This window comes from Seriola aureovittata, chromosome 11, assembly GCF_021018895.1.
Source record: "Seriola aureovittata isolate HTS-2021-v1 ecotype China chromosome 11, ASM2101889v1, whole genome shotgun sequence".
Classification (NCBI taxonomy): Eukaryota; Metazoa; Chordata; class Actinopteri; order Carangiformes; family Carangidae; genus Seriola; species Seriola aureovittata.
This window is the reverse complement of record NC_079374.1, coordinates 20104969-20120472: the sequence shown is the minus strand read 5'-3', so window position 1 is coordinate 20120472 and position 15504 is coordinate 20104969. Positions and strand designations below refer to the sequence as shown.

Sequence of the window (15504 nt, the reverse complement as noted above, 5' to 3'; positions counted from 1 at the left end):
TATATATCTCAACTTGCAGAATTTCAGTTCCTAACTATGAGTCCTTCTAAAGCTGCATGTTCCTCATTTCAGCTGAAGAGCCTTTTCTCATTATGGCAGACCACCATGAGATCCGGAAGCTGAGTGTGGATGGCTCAAATTACACCATCTTGAAACAGGTAGGAGTTGTCTTCATCATCATGGAACTGTGTCTGTAGTAAAATATTTACAAGATAGAGGATTAGTTAGTTCACCATTATCAGATCCACATACTGCTAGGAGGCACCAACATCATTTTACCATCTTGTCCTCCTTTTGTGTTTAATTGTTCACCTCCCCTGTCTGTCGTACTCAGTCTGCCAGCTGAACAGTACAAGGAGGAAGTATGTGTTTAAATGGCTCTTGTTTGAAACTTTTGTAAACACAAATCTTTAATTGTGAATGCATTGCTTTGTATTGCAGAAATCGGGGACATTCATGTTGAGAAAGAATGATTGTTTGCTAAGTTAGCACTATGATAGTAGAACAATTGTGTTTCAACACACTAGTGTTGAATTGTTTGCAGTCTGTCACGTATCACTCAAAGTGTGCCACTCTCTATACTTTCTAAAGTTTGCTTTCTAGCTATACACTATCTCTGAGAAGCATTTGATTCAGCTGCACATTCATAAACTATGCACAGACAATCCACTTTCACTGAAGACTATGTATTGCCTCAGTAAAGGATATTCAGACTTAGTGAGTAAAACTCATCCTGCGTAGGTGAGTGTACTCCTCAGTACGTGTGCAAGTTTTGTGATTAAACCTGAAAATGGGGTGCAAGCCTTTGTCTAAGTATCGCTCTGTTTAAATGAGATATCTAATGTCCATCATGGTTTCCCAACCCCCACCATGCAGGGTAGAAAAATGGCTGATTGGCACAGAGCAAAATCACCCTATTTAGGTCCCATGAAAAAGCTATTTCAATCATTCCTAGGTCTCGTCACAGCTGCTCCAGGCAATGCTTGAATCTGACTGCTGATTACCATAAATGGTTGGCAGTGATTTACTGTAAATCAACCAATGGGTATCCTACAGTCTCCTCTCACAGTCATATTAACCTCTTGACTCCATGTACTCTGCTGTCTGTATAGGAGTTCTCAGTAGCTACAACTCACTTTAACTGCAGCATTTTAGCAGCAGCTGACCTCAACTCTTACCACTCCATTACTTACCCAGTTCAGATAATATGTTCATGACATTATGTGAATTATAACTGAACTTATCATTTTCTTTATGTATTGTTTTTGCTGTTAGCATATATTTGTCTTCCCACCACAAACACAAGTGGCTCACAATATTTTATCACTCCAACGCATTATTAAAACCCATTCGTTGTCTTTTAAATTGGCTCTGTTTATGTTCTCCTACATAGTTTTTTTAGTGCAGTTAATTAGAGCTGATATGTAGTTTGTGGCTCTTAGAGGAATAAGATTACCTGGGCTTTTTTTACATTAAGTATATTGATTAATAAGTAAATTCAGGTTACAGAGTTATATAAATTAGTATTTTTGAGAAATCACTTAATTATGCCAAGTTCCACATGATTGGTAATTTTTAGCTTGTTGCCACCCCATTTGATTATTGGTTGGTTACTATAGAAACAATCCCCTCTTTAAAGTTGTGCTTGGGTTGGTTGCCAAAAGCCAAAACAAAGTGAAGTTAGTTTGCAAGCAAACTTTAGTGACTGCATCCATCACCCTAAGGTTTTACTGTCAGACGTGTCTTGTTTTAGAAAGAAATGTAGTAGAATACATAGAACAGGAAATCAGTGGCATGTGGATGCTGCTGTCAATATGAGTGCACTTATAAAAGTGGCATGCAGGTTTCATCTGTACAGCTGATGTTTGTAGTGAGGAAAGGTTCCCCCAGGACACTTTGGCGCCTGTCTGTGAGGGTGTTGATGATCTGATGAAGATGTCTCATTTCGCCTGTCAGATTATCTGACACCTTCTCTCAGCACCCACAGCGTCAGACAGCAGGGTGGGGGCACTTGTTTGGTGAGCGGTTCTGTCTGCCTGACAGTGGGGTCCTGTGAGCATCATAGAGAACGGAAGTGGCTCACTCTTCTGCTTTGATAGGTGTGCTTTTCACTGGCTCTTCAAATGCTTTTTGAAAAGCAGTGAAATGGGGAAAACCTCCAATGTCAATATTGCTTGCTCAGTAAATGACAGCACACAGATGCAGAAGTTGAGCTGATTTTCATGTATTTCATCCTGCTGGTATTTAACCTCTATCTATCTATAAACAGTGCTTGTGTTGTGTCTAATAAAATTAACATTTCCAAGTTGTATAAAAACCTTAATTCCAGTTTGCTTCATGGATGTGTTGTAAAAAAGAAATGAACAAGGGATTTTACAACCCTTTATTCTATAAACCCACATAATAAATAACCTTAAGGATAATGCTGTGTGGAATTTGAATATTTAATAATTTATACTGTCTGTTGCACCTTTGTTGCCAGTGAAAGTGCCTTACATTTCATTTTCACCCTCACTCAAGAACTAATCTAATTTGCATTCAAACTAAAAAATACATTCCAAAAATGACATTCTTATATACTCGTGTTGTCTCTCCTGTATTCTCAGGGCCTCAACAACATCATCCACATAGACTTTGACTACAAGAAGGAATTTATCTATTGGGTTGACTCAACCAGGCCAAGCGGTCGAAAAATCAACAGAATGCGCCTCAATGGGAGTGACCTCAAGGTACCACAGGATTTAGTTGCTGTGTTTGTGTGCCATATGGTGCCTTGTGCCACTTCACCCAAGATTCATTGGCTTTACTTTACTTGCTTCCTCTCCAGCTTGTATTCCTCATCTTCTCCATTCAGATGCAGTTTTTTTTGTTTTGTTTTGTTTTTTTACTAATCCTTTAAATTATCAAGATGTTTCAAACAGCAACTTTTTCTATTCTGATGAGTTATCTATGTGAGAAATGTGTTCCTACGGCTCATTATCACCGCTGACGATGGGCACCCTTTATCATTTTATAGAATTGACTAAATGGGTTTCTTATGTCAACAGCCAACGGCCTTTTAGCTTGACATCAATGAATGTGTGTTAGTGATAATAGAAATACCACCAATGGCTTTCAAATAAGTACAGCAAGCACAATGATACAATGGTCCTCACTGGTGTAATCACCAAGGTTTGTCTGGGGCGTGGGATCGGAGCCCAGACACTGGGGACTCTGGGATTTCAGCAGAACACCTGCTGGGCCCCCGTCCTACATCTCATTAGAAGTGGTGTATGGGGGCATTAAGCTCAATTACTTCCACGGTCTTTGTTTGAGCCACTGCCACAGCTTAGCAAGAGGACAAACTGTCTGAGACACAGATGAGAGCTTCTCACATCAGGTTAATTAAGAGAGTCACTGATATCCAGTGCTCTTACTATAGCCTTACCATATTAGGAAGAAAAGATTTGGGAGCAGAAAACATTTCTACGGATTTTTCTTTCTACCAGTACATGATTTTCACTTGATCAAGACAGAGATTAATTGAATACTATGGTTTAATTAATGTAGCTACATTTTATATTGTGGGCGTTTATTTTGTTTATTTAATCTGTTTTAAACTGCTGTTACACTGCACTGTATGGTTTGAAACTACCAAGTATTGTACAGATACATTTCTGGCTACGCATCAGCAGATATTTGTATTTGATACCTGATAGAAAACACTCGCTGTGACAGCAATGATTGGTTTTATCCCATATGGTGATATGTAGCATAATTTTCCTGTCTTATGATATTGTTTTTATCTTTTTTATTTATTTATGTTTAAACACAAAAAAAGCACCAATGCCTTTGAGGAGTCTTCTGAGGAACATTTCAGTGCTGTATTAACTTTACTTTGCATGTCTGAAAGATAAAAAGGCTTGTGTCAGCCCAAGGTGAAACCACTTTCAGTGACTGCACTGATCAAACATACTCTGCCGGCTTTATTTTTTGATGAGCCATATTCACATTATAACTTTCAGTTCCACACGAAGCAGTCTTTTTGATCAATACAAAGAGACTATTTGGATAAAGATACCCAGAGACTTAACTGGTCTTTTGCAACAACAATATATTTTCATACAAATGACAGAAAAGGTAGTTTTTTTTGCTTTTTTTTGTTTGTTTTTTTATCTGCCAACTTGCAAATTCATAGGCTCATGAGATGAATAAGATCTTTTATGTATTTATAGTTAACATTTACACAGTTAACAAATACCTTTACCTATATGGCAAATTGATTCATGTTTTCTGATGGAATTTATAGAGTTCTAGTCAGCCATCAGCGCCTCAGTCTCACAAATAGGTGCATGAAATACTGTGTTTTTTCTTCCTGCCAGACAATTAAATTCTTTCACATAGACTGTAAGTGAAATCATTTGGATTGTAGCAGGTTACAAGGATCCAATAAAGATGTCACAACACTCCTACTGTTGGGTTAAAAATATACTGTACTTTTATTATCTCACCAGAGCTGTCAGTTAATGTAAGGAGCATAAACAGACTTATTGCTTTCCCACAAAGTTAGCAGTTGTGGTTGCACTGTGCACACAGGAACATAACCAAATATGCCTAAGTAGTTGGAGAAACACAGACCTTTATAATGAAACAAACACACTTTTCTGTCATATTAGTTATCTACTGAAGATTAACTTCTAAAGAAATGGGTGCTGTGATTATGCATGTATATGACTTTCAGTGTGAATTTGTGTAACTTAAAAAAAAAAAAAACTCTTATGTAAGCCAGTTTTTTCTAGCACTGTTTCTTCTTATCTGACACAGTCTTCTTGTATGTGACACGTGCAGTATTTAAAAAAAAAAAAAAAAAATGCTCAGCTTGTGGTTTGCAGTTAGGATCATAAATGATCACCCTGCAGTTCTCTTTAGCAGCTTGGTGTGACTGAGAAAAGGGATTTGAAGTTATACTATGGCAACACAAGTAGACCTGAGCTTAAACAAATCTGTCCCACTCATCACCTGAATGTTCATTTCAGTTCTGGATATTAATAGGACTGTGTGTAAAGTAGTTGGGGGAAAAAAAGAGAGGCACTTGACTTTTACTTTGTTGGTGGAGATGATCATGTCACACTGAGAGCATGCTCATGTCTTTGGAGATCTTTAGATTGATGTTTTTGGGACATAAAAATATATTCTGATCGACTCAGATGTTCTTTTTTTATTTCTGTCTGGGTTAAAATAAGTTTCTCCTACCTGACAGAGGAAAACTCCAACCCTTGTACATGCTCCTCTGTCAGTTGTAAACCACTGAGAGAGCCAGATTTGCTTGTATCCCACCTGTTTCTTTACACTCTATTTGTTGTTTTATATTTTTTACATTTATCTGTTAAAAATCACTTTTGTAAGATGTGCAAAAACTGATTTTTCTCTCCCTGCCTTACTAGATAGTCCACAGAACAGCAGTGCCCAGCGCCTTAGCAGTGGATTGGATAGGAAAGAATCTATATTGGTGTGATGCTGAAAGGAAAACACTGGAGGTGTCCAAGTCCAACGGGCTCTATCCTACCATCCTTATCAGTTCTAGCCTCAAGAATCCCACAGATCTAGCTCTGGACCCCCAGACAGGGTAAGTATATTACTGTAAAGCTCACCATAGCACTTAAGTGTTTTCTTAATAAGGATTGATTTCACAGCTTGAGGGAGAACAGGGATAGAGCTGCTCTTTTTTGTGATGCTTAACCTGGAATCTGTAAGATACAGATTTCATTCTGTCATTTTTATTCCTATCATGTTTGCCTGCTGTAGTACATAACTCCTTGAACTCTGCCATACTTCTCACTAGGTACGTGTTCTGGGTGGACTGCTGTGAACCCCCCCACATTGGACGTATTGGCATGGATGGCCGAGGGCAAATGGTTATCATTGACACAGAGATCTATAGCCCCACTGCGCTCACTATTGATTATACCAACAAAAGGCTTTACTGGGCCGACGACAACCACATCCTGTTTGCCAACATGGATGGCACCCAAAGACGCAAAGGTGACACCAATGTGTTGTACATGCAAAGGAATAGTTTGTGATTTTGGGACAATTTTCTTGCCAAAAGTTGCATGAGAAGTCTGATAACATCCCATATCTGTCTCTTAAATATGACGCTGGAGCCAGCAGCTGGTTATCATAGCTGAGCACCCCAAATCTGGTTTAAATATTGTGTTTTAAATGTTTTACTCTGTCGGGCACAGTTACATTATAAGCATGAATGATGCTGAAGGTGGCATTATTTATCAGTTTTTAGGAGTCTCTGTATCAGTATTACTGCTGTTCATGACGATAAATGCTGGATGGTGGTGCAGGGGTATTGGAAATGATATCAAAACATATTAAATTAGTGGTTAACCTGATAAATGGGTATGCTGTGGTTATCACTGATCAGTCATTTGAAATGGTACTGCTGTAAATTACCAAGGAAATGTCTACTATAAGTGGCACTGTTACACAGCTGCTGCCTGGTTCCTAGACTGAATGAAACAGATTTTAATTTGTCCATTTCCAGTGTCCTATGACCACATCCAAGGGGTAATGGCACTGACTTTGTTTGAGGACTTTGTCTACTGGACGGATGGGAAGTCAAAATCACTACGACGTGCTCACAAAACAACTGGCTCTCAAGGGATAGAGCTCCTCAACTCCTGGCAAGCCATCAAATCCATTAAGGTCTACCACTCCCTGCGCCAGCCTGAAGGTATGAAGTCCAATTTGGCGCTCATATTCATTCTATCCTCCCATGAAAAACAGTGGTTACGGGCCTCCATTATACTTTCAAGAAGCATGTTGTTTGTGTAATTTAGTTTGAACTTGATCGTGTACTTCTGTCCTTCTGTACAGTACCCAAGCACCAGTGTCAGATTGCTAATGGAGGATGCAGCCACCTGTGTCTTCTATCCCCCGGTGGGGAACACAGATGCGCCTGTCCCACTAATTTTTACTTGGCTGCTGACAATAAGACCTGCCTTTCCAACTGCACCTCCAGTCAGGTAAGCTACATCTCTCTACCCTCTCATATCTATGTTTAGTTTGCCCAAGTCTTTTCTGTCCTGATCAGTATTTTCCCCCTGAAGGCAAATTGCTTTACTCTCATGTGCTTTCCACCTCTGACATGTAATGTAGGTTCTAGGAAATGGTTGTGTATTGATTTTGACTTTGGCTTTGAAGAATGCTGAAGCTTTAACAAAAAGTCAAGCATTCATGCTGACTCCAAATTCTGTGTGTTGTTTTATTATTTTTTTTTATTTTTTTTTTTTTTCTGTGGTTCTAATAGTTTCGCTGCGGGACAGATGAGTGTATCCCTTTCTGGTGGAAGTGTGACACGGTGGATGACTGTGGGGATGGATCAGACGAACCCGCTGACTGCCGTGAGTGTCATAGTACTCCAAAGGTGGCTTTAAAATAGTGATAAACAAGAAGTGAGCTCCTATTTTAATGAGCTTTGTGGGATATCAAAATTGAATGGGAACTGATGGGACTCACATCGAACGACCGTTTTTTTGTTTACATGTTTGCCATTCGTTGACCTCTTCCACACAAGCTCTGTATTGATTTTTATAGTCTCCACTTAAACTCTTACAGTAAATACACATGGTTATTGTTATGACTTCCTTCTCAACAGCGGAATTCAAATGTCAGCCTGGGCGTTTTCAGTGTGGTACTGGCCTCTGTGCTCTTCCTCCCTTCATCTGTGATGGAGAGAACGACTGTGGTGACAACTCGGATGAAGCTAACTGTGGTAAGGATAGAAATGCTTTGTTTTTAATTTTGTGTCCTTTGCTTTTAGTCGCTGATTGCTGTGTTTAGCTGTCTTACCACCTAAAGTAAGACATTTTATTTTATTGGATTTTCTGTGGCTGCAATATAAATTTGTAAGGACAGTGCTATTAAGTTCTAAAATGATTACTATTACAACTATTTTGATAAACTGTTCATCACATATCAATAAAAATTCAAAAGATTTTCTTTTTCCAGTCTCCTAAATGTTTTCAGATTTGTGTTATTGTCAGTTGAATATCTATGACATATATCAGGTCCTCACTGCACCAAATGTAAAGTTTTCATAAACTGTCTATAGTGTGTGTAAAACCTCTACCAGCCAGTCCAAACAATATAAATGCTTTTCTTTGTTTGGACTGAAAGCCTTTCCTATCGATTCAACCTTCCACTGCCCTTACCCATTTTCTCTTTCAGAGACATACATCTGTCTGTCAGGCCAGTTCAAGTGCACCAGGAAGCAGAAATGCATCCCTCTAAACCTTCGCTGCAACGGTCAGGATGACTGTGGTGATGGAGAGGACGAGACGGACTGCCGTAAGGCTCTGTATTATTACTTTCAGACTCATTGTCTTAGAAATGTACTGAGCTGTCAGAATTTGAAGCTTATGAATACATTCCCTGTTTGATCACTCTGTCCCAAAACTGCAGCAAAATCCTAGAAAAGTCACCATTTTAAAGTTTTTGATATTTTGCAAAGATATAATCTAACTGATTAAGATAAATCGCCTTAATTGTGCGTTTTGACATTAATTAATTTCTGTGCTTAGACAGAAAATGTGATGCCATTAACATCACATAGTCTTCATTAAGTATTCCAGGAGCAACCCTTGTTATGGCCTGTGCCTGTGAAAAGGGATTAGATATTGAATCACACAGAGGATAAGAGCAGATTTTCTCTGCCATGATGTAACTCATTAGAATATCACACCCCATTCAAGTCTTTCAGACTGCTGCATTTGTCTTGCATGTGATTGCAAGAGGGGTGAGAGTGGGGGGAAGAGAATGCAAGAAAGTCAGGAGAAGGAAAAGAGACTTTAAAAAAAATCTTTAATTAAAGGAAGGCTAATTACTTCACCTCTTCTTAGACTTCCAGCATGATTGGATGCGGTTTTGAATGCACTCCTGTAATGAACACTAGACTAAAATTAAAATGCTATCTGAAACAATGTGAGGTTTTATAACAATCAACCATTGCAACCTTGCTATAATAAAACACTGAAACAGTATTACTTCCTCACTGGTTCTTATATCACAATAGTTTTATGATTGCTTAGATGTTCAGGTTATTTCTACCAATCCAAATTTCTTCCTTCATGCTGATAGTGCATCGCATTCCTCTTTCCCACACACTTGTCTCTCTGGCTGCAGCTGAAAGCACCTGCTCCCCAGACCAGTTCCAGTGCAAGGCCTCCATGCACTGCATCTCCAAACTCTGGGTTTGTGATGAGGACCCTGACTGTGCTGACGGCTCAGACGAAGCTAATTGCGGTGAGTTGTGGAAACCCACTTAACCATAAATCACACCACTTCACTATTTCTCAGTTAAAGGGCAACAAATCTGATTTAATCTGAATTAATTTTACACTTGGCTTGATGCTGGTCTGACTCAGTCCTTCTACTTGCTCTCACTACCTATCTGATTTTGCTAAGGGAGGATGCCTTGAAGGACAGCTCTCCCTGTCATCAGTAAGGCCTTGGCATTATAATTTCGGTTTGCCTGGCATTTTCCGCATCTGTCAGTCTTTAAAAACACACACACACACAAAAACACACCTACTCAAATTGAGTTTCCCTTCTATACCACAACTTTTATGTCAAAGCCATTATTGCTACTGAGGGGAACAACTTTGGGAACTTTTTCTTCCTCTATGGAAAAAATAAACTTTCTAGCATTGGACCTTGTTTGGTTGACATGTATCTGTAAAGAGCGTGAATGCTTTTATTGTGACAACAGTCTGTAACATTTAACCACAAAAAAATAAGCAGTTGGACCAACCTCACTGTCTTGTCCACCCTGGAATAAACTAGACAAAACAACTATTCCTTCTGAAGTTCAAATCAAATAATCTGTAATCATGAAAAATTATGCAAACGGTAATCTCCTCTTTTGTCTATATTGTGCCTGCACTGTATTGTGTCTCTCTTATTCATCTCAATCCCTTTCGTGTCTAAATCTGATGATTTGACTTAATGGAATAGAAATGTTGAAATATCTGAAACAAACAAGTCCAGGACTAATCTACAAGAGGATTGATTATTATTTCTCTTGTGAGAATTTAGTCTCATCATTAAGCTTTTAATTTGCTTTTTAGGTTTGAAAGGATAGTTCACTATTCCACTTTAAACCTTGAGTGAATAATAGACATGGAGCAAAGTACAAAATAAAACTTTATAATCGTTGTAATGCAGACTTGAAATTGTGCTGCATGACATTTTCATGTTCAACAACTTCTGGGTGATCTTATACATAAAATATGATTAATAAAGATTTTCTTTAAAAACGGATAAAAAGTCTCTACTGCCACTGTTTATAGAGTCATACAGACAAATCTTCTAACACCTGAAGTGAGAGGATCTATCTTTGATATACTGTATACTGCACACAAATAAAAGCAGAAACAACTACAACATCTGTGATCAGTTGCAGGCAAAACAAAAATTGGATGTGTTTAGTCACCAAGCCTATGTAATATTATGACTGAAAAGTACAGTCCGTGTTTCTTTTGTTGGATATTTGTGATCATATCTTACTCATGCCTGAAACATAAAACAGTCTTAAAATAGACTTTCTCTGCAATTCTGGGATTTAGTTAGCACAAGGAAACAGAATAATAGAGCAGATTATCTCAGTGTGGAAGCAGTTGCACAATGGGACTTTTATGTACATGTGGATGTATGTGTGTAGTAATGATATAATATGTGTATATGTATCTGGAGGAATACAAGAAGAATAATACCTATTCTTCGTAATGTTATCTGTATATGTGACTTCCACAACATAGCAATTTGAGGATTATTATCTGCACCAAGGAGGTTACATTTCTACCCATGTCCGCTTGTTTGTTTGTAGGTTCGTTTGTTTGTTTGTCAGTAGGATTACACAAAAAGAACTGAACTGATTTGCACCAAACTTGGTGGAGGGATGGGGTATTATACGCATTAAATTTCCTAAAAAGGCAAATCCAAGATTTTGTTTTTTTTATTATTTTCCCCAACATTGCAAGTGTAGGCGTTTTCCAACTTTTTTGTCACTTTCTCAGGAAATAATTTCTGGATCTCAATGTAAAATATCACACATCTCATCTCAGATCTGAGTATGTACAATTTGGTGCAGATCCAGATAATAATCCAGATTTGGTAAAAGAAAATGTTTAGCCTTGGCAGAGGTATGCGCTCTACTGAGTGCCATTCCAGTTGATAGAGCATTCATGCTTTGATGTTCGACATGTCACCACTTCTCTCGATAGATTCCTTTGCAATTTTAGGTTTATTTATGTGGCGGTTTTGCTGTTTTGATGCTGCTGTAATGTATATTAACTTGAGAAGACCCTGATATAATATTGAGTAAATGGTTTCCCCACTGTATTTTACTGATGTTTGACTATAGCCCCTCAAACTGCATCCTCTGTAGTTTTTATCAGTATCATCCAATAATTCATCATCTAAAATCTTCTCCCAGCTTCAGAGCACATATACAGATATTGTTGCTCTGTAGATATTTCACTTTGAATTACCTCAAACTGTTTAAGGAAGTTTTGCTTGTTAGCTCAGTAATGAGCTCTGACTTAGCAAGGAAATATTGCTTTTTTTTTCTGTGTCACATCCTTTATGTTGTGTAAGTGACTGAGCTGGTTCCTAATGAATTGCTGCCTTGTGTCCTCTGCTGCTGCAGTCAGCTTTCCCTCCTGGTTCTCTCCTCCTGCTGTCATGTTGGAAAGAGATCCAGGCAGAATCTGCCACCCTCTTCTTTTGACGCATCTCTTCCCTAACTGATAACAACATTACCTTGGCCATTATCCCTGATGTTGTCTGCACAGAGATTACTTTTTAAATGGAGGCTCTCAGTTTGACTTTGAAAACCCATAGTGAGGAAGTACTGCTGGAGCAAATATGAAAGCATCTGTTATTTTTGACGCAAATGCAGATATTTTGAATAATTCTAACCCTGGCCAACTCTGAGCTTTTCAGTCTGATTAACAGGCAAAACATTTTTGAGTTGGAAGCACCTTGAATTAGTGATCAATTTACTGTTGCCTTAAGTGTTAAAGGTGTGCAGTATTTCCAGACCTTGTTTACAAGATGACTAAGACTATTTAATTTTGTCACAAAAAATATACTGAAATATTTTTTTCTCCATTTCTCACGACAGCGTGTCAGTGAAAACTATGAAGATCCGTGTCCTCTTGCAGCAACATCTAGTCCTATCTGGTCTTTAACACATTTTTGGACTCACAGATAATAATTATTACAATAACCAAATGAATAACATTAAAGACAAAGAGGTGGTTTGCTGATATCCAGACCAGCAACTAAGCTGCTGCCACATTCTGACAGAGAAGACACTCTTTTGGTAGTTGTTAACAGTAACAAATGCACAGTTTGTGTTTGATATGTAACAAAGCCAAAGTCAAATTCTTTTACATTTGTATTGTTTTGTTTGTTTTTTTCCTTTTTTCCAATTTTTTGGATGTTTTCTTGAAGAAAGTTCAATCTTACCAACTTCCTGTCACAAATTCTGTTGAGGATGATTGGTAGCACAGTCAGGTATTTCATCTTACGGTGTGTTAGCCTCTTGAGTACAGACTGTGTTTTGAACTCAGCATCAGACTTGCTCAGGGAAACCCTCAGGAAACGATGATTACACCTACAAAATATGATAGCTAGCACACTATTAATATTCATGCTCTTTGAAGCCATTTTCATCTTCATGTTTGTTTGCTCCTGATGAAAAAGATGAAAAGACCTGCGGACCTCATGAATTCCGCTGTGAGAATAACAACTGCATCCCAGACCACTGGAGGTGTGACAGCCAGAATGACTGTGGAGACAACTCAGACGAGGAGAACTGCAGTGAGTACCTGACTCCTTCACTTTCTGTCAGCTCTGTTTGTTCGTTTATATACACTGTTTACGTCCTACACGCACTTAGGCAGCGAAGAATTGCACTTCTCTGAAGACACCTGACTGCCCCTCCCACCACCACAACCACCCTCTCTTTCTCCTACCCATATACACACACACACAATTCTGCAATCCTAGGTGATGTTTCTCACTATCGAGTCAGCCAGGCTCAACTCTCTCTTTCAAGCATGTTCTTATTATCTGTGCTGTTTCTCTGAGGGTAATGTGAAGCTCTTGAGCTCTTGATATTTTCTCTGTAATTTACCAGGCTCGTATTCCCTTTTGTTTAGATATTCATCATCACTTTTAGGAGAAAACTTTTTATTTACTCAAGATATGACACTAATGACCTACCTTTTTAAATGTAATATCTTTTGCGGGTTGTTTGTGGAATTGTTTGTGTGCACATCATGTGATTATGTGCGTGCGTACTTTGTGTTTTTGCTGAGTATGCATTATTTATGTGATTTATCAGATGCTTATTCCCCATACCTATTAATGTCACTTAAAATGCAAATTATAAGCCAGTCAAGTGTTGGATAGCAAAGAATTAAGCAGGTGGACCAGCAGACAGTGGAGAGGCCACAAATCAGATTTTGCTGCAATGCCTGCTGGGAGTCTCTGTTGCAGCGCAACTCATAATACACGCCCTGAGTTAGCTAACAGTCCATGATAACAAGGGGAGGGCCCAGACAGTGGATCTGATGCAGCTGTTTAGCTGCGTCCTAATATTGTCCTCAGGGACTGACTTGCTCTAAACGGCAGATACAAGATTGTTGGCTTCAGAGAGTGTGTTGCCCCCTCCATTGTGAGAGCAGCAATGAATGTATTTACATCTTGATTAAATTTGCCAGTTTCTCCACTTCTAATACAAAATGACACTAATTAGCTAAAGCAATGGTTTTGCCAATGCGTAAGCATGTGATCCTAAACACAGAACGGTTGGCTGATAAACATCAGGGAGTTTCTGTTTGTTGTGTAAGAAGAAGTTTGGCATGATTATGTATGTTTTGTGTTTTTCACACCTCAGAGCCAGTTACCTGTAACCACAAGGACTTTGCCTGTGCTAACGGAGACTGCATCTCCTCCCGATTTCGCTGTGACGGGGACTATGACTGCTTGGATAACTCAGATGAGGTCAGTGTTTGAGATATGTATACGACTTACTTATAAATCAAAAAGGAAGGTAAACCCACATGAGTGCTGTTAATGAGGCTCAGAAATTAGCGAAACACTAAATTAAGAATAAACTACTGAACACTTCAAAATAGCTTTCAAAGAAAAAAACCTTTTTAATCAAACACCAATGTTTTGGCACGATATTTTGCTTTTTTTCAGTGCGAGTAAAAAGCATACCAAGCATTCTTCTTATTTGTGATGTATTATATCATTATGAGGTCAGCTAATATAAAATGTTCAGGTCACTCGACACAAAATGAAATATTATGAAGACAATACAGAGAACATAGATGTGCTTTAAACTTACAAATTACAGTTTACCCAGGCCAAATTCTAGCATATTTGTGTGGGTAGTATAATTTAGTCTGTAACTGATATCCTGGAAATGCGTGTTAGTATCTGAACTTGCGGCACAAGCACAGATTAAATATTCAAATTGGGAAAGGGAAATGAAATCGGATGGGTATATTGCCACTTACAAAGAAATAATCCCATTATAGGCATAATTCATTGTGCTGGTCTAAATCTCCTCATCATGGTTGCTATGTTCCAAAACAAAGCTGGACAGGAAATATCACTGTAATGAGTTATTGTACCTTCAAGTACATTAGTGCATGAAATACCTCATATTCTTTTGCTTTTGGAAATCCTAATCCACCATGCCTTTCAGCAAAACAAAGACTGCTTGTTTTGTTCATAAATATGCTTGAATATCTCAATTTATAAAGCTTCAAATTGCCATTGTAATTTTACACTGTTGTAATATGTGAAGAAATTAACTTAAAAGCGCTTTTATCTAATATTGCATGGTGTAAAGAGATTTTTGCAGGATTCATACAAAAATGGCCCATCAGTGGTAATGATGCAGTGCAGTACATAATTCAAGGACAAAGGCTTGTTATTATTATTCATTACTCTTGTTAATATATTGCTCTGTTCAACGTTTGCAAAGCAAATTCTACCCATGCAAAGCAGTGAAAACCCTAATTAACCCTCTATTTAACCCTTTCCCCAGTGCCAGCTTTCTGGGTCAGCATAGTCAAATAGTTTCAGGGGGGAAAGTTGCCTTTCCATCAGCAGTGGTAATACACAGTGATTATTAAATTTGTTATTCTCAGTGGCCATCGTGGGGTAGATTATCTACCTTGTTTTGGTGTTTTGAACAGCCAATATTATAAATGGTGTATAATATGGTGTTCTGAACAGTGTGAAAGAGTAACGTGTTTGTGTACACTGAATCCAGCTTCAGCTTGATTTTTTTGTGGGTTGATAGGAAAGTGGATGTTTATCCATATTTCCAAGAATAAGAGCAAACCCCTATTATCATATTAATTAATAAACTTCAGAATAAACTTTTTGCAATACATTTTGGAACAAGGACTGTGGTTTTTGTCTCCC

The 15504-nt window shown here is 38.2% G+C and overlaps 1 protein-coding gene across 8 annotated transcripts in view; it reads left to right on the top strand.

Annotated features, from left to right (window-relative positions):
• The window catches only part of lrp1bb (low density lipoprotein receptor-related protein 1Bb), a 251401-nt gene that overhangs the window by 197371 nt on the left and 38526 nt on the right, over positions 1-15504 (top strand). For all 8 annotated transcript variants that reach the window (XM_056389279.1, XM_056389275.1, XM_056389278.1 and 5 more), the window contains 12 exons: positions 73-158; positions 2607-2729; positions 5424-5605; positions 5822-6021; positions 6536-6724; positions 6868-7016; positions 7301-7394; positions 7649-7765; positions 8221-8340; positions 9175-9294; positions 12760-12876; positions 13958-14064. In XM_056389279.1, the coding sequence (XP_056245254.1) occupies positions 73-158; positions 2607-2729; positions 5424-5605; positions 5822-6021; positions 6536-6724; positions 6868-7016; positions 7301-7394; positions 7649-7765; positions 8221-8340; positions 9175-9294; positions 12760-12876; positions 13958-14064 (1604 nt within the window). The remainder of the gene's footprint in view (positions 1-72; positions 159-2606; positions 2730-5423; positions 5606-5821; positions 6022-6535; positions 6725-6867; positions 7017-7300; positions 7395-7648; positions 7766-8220; positions 8341-9174; positions 9295-12759; positions 12877-13957; positions 14065-15504) is intronic.